Source organism: Microchirus variegatus (assembly GCF_963457635.1).
Source record: "Microchirus variegatus genome assembly, chromosome: 6".
Taxonomy (NCBI): domain Eukaryota; kingdom Metazoa; phylum Chordata; class Actinopteri; order Pleuronectiformes; family Soleidae; genus Microchirus; species Microchirus variegatus.
In genome coordinates this window covers 7,729,319-7,738,398 of record NC_139807.1, presented here as the reverse complement: position 1 = coordinate 7,738,398, position 9,080 = coordinate 7,729,319, and the positions used below count along the sequence as shown (strand labels likewise).

The following is a 9,080-nucleotide window of genomic DNA, read 5'->3' as shown; positions in this document are numbered from 1 at the left end:
CTGTCTTCCTCTCTCTCTCTCTCTACCTTCTCCTCCTGAGGGAGGGGCGGATGGCGTCTAGGGCCCTCACCACCGCTGATGTCACTGGTGCGTCATATGACAATGTGGTCTGGGGAGGGGAAAACGTCACTCAAAAACCTCCCCAGTCACAATCAGCATTTCAGACGAAAAAGCCCCTTTACCTCTCTCTCATGGATGGTGTTACAGTTATCGTTACAGCAGTTATATTATCATTGGAGACCAGTTTGCTTAGTGCTAGTAAAAAGAAAATAGTATAGTTTTAGTGTAGTTTGTAGAATCAGAAGTAGCAGTAGTATTTCCTTTTTCTTTTCTACTTTGAATTATTTGCGTATTTGTTTTTTCTTTTAAGGATTTATTATAAGATGCTAAGTGTCATTTTTGCTCTATTTGCATTATTTATTTTTTGCTGATTTCCGAGGGGGTCAACAGGGGCTTTTAAAAAAAAAGGGTTTTCAAGCACATTTCCTCATGTCATGTGTGCACGTGTGCGAGTGTGCGAGTGATTGTGTGTGTGCGCGTGTGTGGAGACTTCATCCTCAAGGAAACTATGTACTGTATGTGAACAGGTGGTTATTTTTCAAAACTATTTTAAATCTCACGGTAGGAAAGCAGCATCAGCCTTTTGTCATACCAGTATTCCCAGGGATTGAAACCACTTTCTCGTGACAGCAATTCAATTAATAATAAACTGTTTTTTCTATTTGAACTTATAGCAGTAGCAAGACGACACAAAATACCAAATCATTAGAGTAAAACAAATATTCGCTAGATGTGCCAAGCCTGTTAAACAGGAAACAGTGACTTTGATGGGTGTCAAAGATGGGATACGTTGATTAAATATAAATTATTTTTCTGATAATCCTGCCATTTAAATGTATTTTAGGACTGTGAATGATCCCATCGTCTTTGAACCACAAGCAACAGAAGCACACACACGAACACGCTTTCATAACCACCTTTTTTAATTTCTTAAAAAGAGGAACTTTATAAGTACTTAACTCCTGTTTTTTCCTGCAGAACACTGCACTGTAAATACTGATATATCAAAGCTCGCCTATACGTTACTGACATTTACGGGACAATTCAGGGGGAGAAGAAGAAAAAGAAATCACTGTTAGGTCCGCTCCAGCGTGCAGTTTATCCGCCTCTGAACAGAAAAGAAACCCTGACAGTAAAAATGTTGTTGATGTGACGGCACTCCTCGCCCTCCTCCTCGGTGGAAATTATCAGATGTATGAAAAGTGTGTGTGTGTGTCGCAGTGATTTTGTTCATGACAGTAACTGTAATTGCTTACACATCTCAGCGCCAAACATACGACAAACACGCAGAAGGTGGCCTCGTCCAATCGTTCGCCTGGCAAAGTTTGTTTTGTCAGTGTTACTTAAAGCTAGTTTCATGCACTTATTTGACCATTTCTGTGCTCTCTCTCTCTCTCTCTCTCTAACTCTCTCTCTCTGTAGATGTAAGCGCATTGGTGTTCAACTCAAAGTTGGATTACTGTACCGTTAGTAAAGACTGTGAATTTAGATGTTTTTCGTGGCATGGACATGCATCAGTATAGTCTTATCGACTCAAAAGTTACTTTAATTTCCAAGTCTTTTCTCTCTTTTTTTGGACATTATGACTGTCTTGCTGGATCAAACCCTTTGTTTATATATATGTGCAGTACTAAACCTCCCCTCCCATGCTTACGGCGTTTATGCTACTGATATTAGAGACCGTAGTTTTTTCAGTTGTGTCCGTTTAGTTTGTGATGAGCTCTCTCGACCATGTCTTAAAACTAATACCAACATTGCTTAATCTGTAATGATCTGTAAAAAAACAAACAAAACAAACAAAAAAAAACGCTCTCAGCTTCTTTTCCTTGCATTAGTCTTTTGTACTTTCACGATGAATGCTTATAGTAGCAGGCTTTGAATTGAATCTGTTTTGTACATTCATGTGCCAACAGCTTGAGGTGGCTTATTTGACCTGTATGATCAAATTTGCTTGCATAAATAAAACTCACTTGTGTACTTGTTAATGAAGAACTGATGTCACTTGTATCCATTTTTTTTTTTTGTTATAAATTAGCCGCACTGAAGGTGTTATGAAGTTGGCGTTGTCATGGAAACTGGATGAGCCAATTGGATAAGTCCAGGGGTGTGAAACTTTGCAAAAATTTCACATTATGATTAGTTGCTCATCATAGTACTACATTTTTCGCCCGACACAAGAATCAAGCTGCACAATGCCGAACTGTAGATCAGTTAAGAAAACTTAATAATCCTAAAAGTTGTGGGTTAATCTCCAACAATTACCAGGGAACTGTCTAAAAACTCAATACTAAACAAAGGAGTCTGGTGTATTTCATGTGTATTCTGTGCATGGAGGAAGTACTGAACAAATATGTTTTTAATTAACTGATTCAAATGCTTTTACTAAATCACTAGTCACTCATTTGTGTGACGCGTGTAAAACAAACAGAGCAATTTCATATAGCCGTGCAGTGATGACTCCGCCCACGTTGAGTAGGTACAATTTTTGTAGTGGGAAACCGACCTAAACCGACCCAAACCGCGCCATGCCGTGCCGAGGGTAGTCGAGGCGAGCTGGGGCCATAAGTGGAAAAGGGGCTTAAATGTTGTTTATAAATCCACTGTGATTTTATAATTTGTAATGCATATGTGAAATTGGTAAATTAAGCATAATATTTTTATTTTTCTCAGGAAATGTCAGGTTATTCAAAATCGGGGAAAAAATTATGAATCATGTTGTTGTATAGGTTATTATGCTTTATTTAACTGGTCTGGCCCACTTGATATCAAACCCCTGGATTAGACAGTAAAAAGTTAGATTAGGGTTTTACACAGGGAAAATAATGTTTATCAGTAACTACTATAACCACTAGGTGTCTCCCTTACTTGCTATATTGTGTGTACAAAACATGCATAATAGAATACTCAATATTCAGTATCAACTATATTATTCAGGTTAATACAATATTGTTTATACTTAAGATGTTTTATAACATGTCCTAATGTCATGGATTCCAGAGTTGTACAATCTTATTTTAATCATTAATTTTACATGCTGGTGATTTCTTTTTGTGACACAAACACAGACTGTATTTTTTTTATAAGTTAAAACATAAATTAAGATGCAGACCAACTCCAAACATTGTGTTTGCAAAGTCACAAAATCAATTTCAGTCAAAAATGTAGATGACGGGAATGACGTCAGGGTTTGGGGTTATGTGAGGCTATGAACGTATTAAACCACGAGAGTAATTTCTTGTTTCTGTGTGCAAGCCAAACCAACGTCTGCAGAGAATATGAAATCGCTTCACTTGCAGACCTGTCAGGTTGGGTTTGGCCCCCCCTTCCCGAGCCACCGCTCTTTCCAGGCAGGTAATAAATCATGTCCAAGATTACACTTTGCACCGTGGTGCCAGACAGAACTCAGTCAAACATTATACATATGGTCTCTAGCTCAATAATATATTTACGCTGAAGGAATTTTGGGAGATTGTGATAATAAAAGCTTGAGATTCCTTATTTTAGATGCAATTTAACAGCAATTGATCCCTAACAAGGAAGATCTTGGTAATTTGCCATGAGAATAATACAGAACCTATATGGACATCCTGGGTGTGTGTGTTTATAGGTAACATATTCAGGCTTAAAAAATGCGTTGTTGAGTCAAAATTATGATCAATTTTATATCGCATTGTTTTTAGCAGTGATATAAAGTATCAATAATTATGCAGAAGTCACCGTTTCTTTTGTTCATAAAAACAAGCCCAGTGAACTTTGAACTATGACGCATTTCCAAATTACACAAATCACAATCTGATCTTAAACATTTTTGCCCAGGTGTGTTTATATAGTTGGTGAAAATTTTCATCTGATTGTCTAGGTTGTGCTGAAAAAAAAGGATATAAGACACTATATTATATATATATATTATACCCTCTGTATATATTGTATGTTTAAACAGTAATGGGGGAAAAAAGCAGCCAAAATGCACTGTGTTTTAAGGGTTAACGCTGAATTTAACATAAGTAAGAGCACAGACAGCCACTTAAACCCTAGAAAACACAATTTTGTGATTGCTAAGTGAATGGCTTAACAAGGCAAAACTAAACCCCGTGAGGGGAACCTCCACAATTAGCCGATTAGCTCCATGTCCAAGCAACTAGTCCCGCTCTGCTGCGTGACCCTGTCAAACCCAAGAAATCCTCCACTAATCCTGCCCCACCCCCGCCCTCACAGAGACTGTCAATCTGACAGGTCACCTGTACTGTAATTAGATCTGCAGTCTGTGTACAGTTGCTTCTTATGGACTTCGAGGGTTCTTTTCTGTATTTTAACATTTGGATTAAGTGGGAAAGGACCTGTGTGTTTTTTTGAGCTCTCAATGAATCCGGATGTCTTTCTACCCGATCTCTCCTCCATGTGAGAAGTTTGGGTGAATTCGGTGAAGCCATGCGTCGACTTCTCTGCTTGCATGTACTCCTATGCTGCCTCAGTATGGCTCGTCCTTTCTGTCCATCGCAGTGCACATGTGTCTTCCATGGACGTACTGATGGAGCAGGAACAAGGTAAAAAGAAGTGTACAATATTTTCAATGATATTTATGTCTTCCTAATTAGGTTAACCTCACACCTTAACTGAGAAAATAAATCACAAAAACTAAAATTGTGCCACGATATTATCACCTGAGTGTAATCCTGAACTGAGATTGTGAATCAGGTTTTTACGTTGACCCATTTGAAAGAGTGAACAGTAAGTACCTCAGTGGTTACACCGCCTGGTGCATGATAACATGCTAACTCAATGAAAAAGCTATCAAGTTATATACGTTTAGTGAGGAGCACATCGCTTTAAACGTGAAAACAAAGGCAAGTCTAGCATCTAAAAATCCATCACAGTGTAAACGGTAGAGATTACACTGAACTGTGTTGACATAATATACATTTCCTGGCATGTTTCAATCCCTTTAACACCTAATTGACACCGCTAGACTTAGGCCTGGTCGTAGTGAGTCCTATTAGTACTAATCCACGACACATCTCTTTTATCTGTAGTTTTATTTTCATGAGGAAAAGTTACAAAACAACAGAGTGTGAATATTGTAATACTGTCATGCTCAAGGCTCCATTCATCAAAAGTGTAAAATGCTGACTGATCTCTTATTGATAAGTTATGTTCTGAATGGCTTTTACCATAACTAAAAGGTAATATCAGACATTGGAAGTCAATCCACATAACCTTTGTCCTTGCAAACTAGGGTGTGGCCTATAGCAAGATGGAAGTCATGTGAGGAAGTCTATAGAGAGTTTATGGGTGAGGATATTAATAAATGTAGGATATATACTGCAGATACTGTGACATAGGAACTTACTATAACTTTGCAGATTGATCATTAATGCTTTAAAACACCCACAAAAAAAGTTCCCATCATAATTAATCTTTCATTCACAGATCTGTGCTCTGCAATGACCCAGACATGTCCGACATCCCCGTCAACGTCCCAGTGGACACAGTCAAACTTCGCATAGAGAAAACCGCTATTCGCAGGATCCCGACAGAAGCTTTTTACTACCTGGCGGAGCTGCGCTACCTGTGGATAACGTACAATTCCATAAACTCGGTGGACACCGGAAGCTTCTACAACCTGAAAGTGCTCCATGAGCTCAGGATGGATGGAAATATGATCTCCATGTTCCCATGGGAATCGCTGAAAGAGATGCCCCAGCTGAGGACACTGGACCTACACAACAACAGGCTCACCAATGTCCCCACTGAGGCCATCCCTTACCTCCTCAACATAACCTACTTGGATCTATCCAGCAACAAATTATCAACACTGCCCTCTGATCTCATGGATATCTGGCCTCCCTTTAATGGAGCGCCAACTTCTACTAATTCCTCCCAGAAAATTGTGTTAGGTAAGAAGGAAAAAGGTCGTCTCCAACAAGGTTTTACAGGATGTAAAGGGCAGGACACTTTTGGGTTTATTTGTAATTACTTCAGGAAGTTCAGTCCATCACCTGCTAATCTAGACAGATTTATTCTGACTGAGTCAGATTAAACACCTGATTCTGACTAGTGGCTTGATTTCTAATTTACTGTCCTAATTAATCTTAGCCTACAAATCTAACATTAACCTAAAATTTAGACTTTAGAACTCAATAAAATTGTAGTAAGAGTGCATCTCCCCATGTGGCTTCTAAAGGCAAAATCACAATGTTTGATATTTGAAAGCAACTTTTAGTGAGAAAAAATAGATTTTGCTTGTAACTGCTCAGCATCAGCCAGAACAGATAAGGGTTAGGGTTAGTATAACGTACAATGATGCTTATAGTCCAATTTTGAGGTAATACTATCTCTAAAAATGCTGTGACAAAGAAACAACAAGTAATTAACAGAGCACAATCATCTTCATTCAAATTAAAACAATGGAATAATTGCTGGCATCGATTCACAGTCACTGGAAGAATTTGGTTTGACATTAGAGTTTCTATTTCAAAGCAAGAGAGTGGGATATACTGGATGGTATAAAGCTGTGTTGGTTTTTAATAATATTTTTTTGTTGCATTTTTTACAACAAAAAAGTACAAATGTGTGTTCAGTGTACTGTATGTGTAGCACAGACAGTGACGGGGATATTGTTAATACACTGTGTAAGGCCAAGCAAGCTAATCCGTACTGGCAGTGTGTGTGTGCTGGTGTAGGTGAAGGATGAAGGAGAGACGGGATTAAGCAGGAGGCAAAAAATAAAAATATGAGACTGTGCACACGCAGCATATCTTTGAAACATTTCCTCGGGTACTCTGAGCATTAGTCTTTGTACTATTTTACAAATACATTGATTATATAAAAAAAAAAAAATTAAATGTTAAAATAAAAAATTTCAAATGCTTTTCAACACTAATCCCCTTATATTATTGATATGTTATAATTTTAGTTCAAAATAAGGACATGATTATTATGTTTCAATGATGTTTGTGACTCGCTAATGTTCATGCTAACGGGAAGGCTAATGGAAAGAGTGTTGTGCCACAAACTGGAGGAGTGCCAGAGGAGGCTTAGGTGCTTGTCCACTGTTAAGACAACCTAATCTGGTTAAAGGGCTTTCATATACACTGGCACATGTGCTAACATGTTGCACCTGTGCAACAGGGTTTTTACAGGAAGCAGGAAGTTGTAAACACTGACTGAAATTATGTGAAATTTCACGAGTTAACTTACAATTGACAATTGTTCAAAGTGGTGATCAACTCACCTAAAGTTTTTCTATTTAACTAGCACCTAATATGTACATCATCTGGGAGAGAAGCAACTGTTTTAGTATTTAATTTGTCTTTATGGCAGCCGTTTAAAAGAAAATGTCTCCCACAACAGCTTTTTATGTTTAATTCCCCCCCTTTACTTATATACTGGAAAGATTGGAGTGTGCTTACATGGCAGCATGTCAAACGATATCGTACTTAACAGTATGGTGTTTCACTCTTTACCCCCAGGCCTTCAAGACAACCCCTGGTTCTGCGACTGTAAAATATCCAAACTGATTGACATCTCCAAAATGGCAGACACACCAGTGGTTTTCATGGACCTTTTCCTGACCTGTGGCGGACCGGAGAATCTGGCTGGCGTGCTTTTCCAGCGCGCTGAACTCGACAACTGCGTAAAACCATTGGTCATGACCTCTGCGACTAAGATCACATCTCCTTTGGGCAGTAACGTTCTCCTGCGATGCGACGCCTCAGGGATGCCGACGCCAGCGCTCTACTGGGCTAAGTCGGACGGCTCACTCGTCAGCAACACAGGTATGATCTTAAATCTCTATGTCATATTTTAGAAATGTATTTTACCTAGTCGTTAGTAACCTATTGCGTGTACATCTGCTGCCGGATGAGCAGGAAGCTGTGCAGATACAGTGCCAAAGGGCCATAATCTATGTTTAAATGAAGCAAAGTGGGTCACGACTTGTTAAGACTTGATCCGTACTGACTTTTGTGTTCTTGTTTCACCCCACAGTTCAGGAGTCACCTGGGGAGGGCATCAGGTGGTCTATTATGAGCTTGCATGGAATACTGTTCAAGGACGCTGGGAACTACAGCTGCAAAGCTAAGAATGTAGCTGGCAACGCAGAAGCCACCATTTCGCTCTCAGTTGCTGGTACCACTGTCAGTACCACAATCCCACCAGTGGAACCGGGCCTTGATACTGGACTCACCAGCCCGGGAACAGCAATGATTCCCACAGACACTCCCGCCTCTCCCACTGCAACATCCACAGCTATCCCAAAGACAACGACGCCACAACCTGCCGTCCCTAAGAAGCCAAAAACAACCCCGAGCAATGTTTTACAGAAAGGCTCCTTCAAACAACCCAAGACCGAACCAGGAGGCAATGGGCGAAAGCTTGCAGCGGATGAAAAAAGCAAAAAAAGTGACACATTAAAGTCCGTCAAAGACCTAAAGATTGTCGAGGAGACATCTGACAGTGCAGTGTTGCTCTGGGCAGCAGACGGGTTACCAAACGATGCCCCACTTACTGTTGTATATTCACCGTATGGTGAGGACGAAACCAAAAGGACAGAGGAGACAAATGCTGGCATTGGGAAACTTCTTTTAGAGGGACTGTCATCTGGGATGAGGTACTCAGTTTGTCTCATAGCCAAAGGCAGCGATGCAGGAAAAGATCCCTGCACGGACTTCTACACGCTAGACAATGTGGACGACGTTGGGCAAAACCAGCTTTTCATGATCATCAGTGGCATCGTCTGCGCTCTGATCTTGCCGCTCATTGCTCTGTTGCTCTACAAGATTCTTGCCCTCTACTGCAAAGGGCGCAGCCCAGCTTTGGACGAGGAGGAGCTCGAAAAAGAGAGCTACGTTAAGTTCGAGACAATTTCCATGAAACAGAGAACTCTGAACTCTCATCCGACCGAGCTCTGGTCAAGAAGGCCGACCAATGACTCGGAGCGAATGTTGCTCTGCTCCAGGTCGAGCATCGACTCTCAGATGACTTATAAGAGTGACTGTTCCCGCTCTGAGTACCTCTGTTGA

General features: G+C 40.1%; 1 protein-coding gene across 1 annotated transcript; it reads left to right on the top strand.

Moving 5' to 3' along the window:
* Positions 1-4,488: 4,488 nt before the first annotated feature.
* Positions 4,489-9,080, top strand: lrit3a (info leucine-rich repeat, immunoglobulin-like and transmembrane domains 3a; the record flags this gene model as incomplete). Its single annotated transcript, XM_083891224.1, has 4 exons — positions 4,489-4,604; positions 5,488-5,954; positions 7,530-7,835; positions 8,047-9,080. The coding sequence occupies 4 exons, from the start codon at positions 4,489-4,491 to the stop codon at positions 9,078-9,080; spliced, it is 1,923 nt and encodes a 640-aa protein (XP_083747350.1).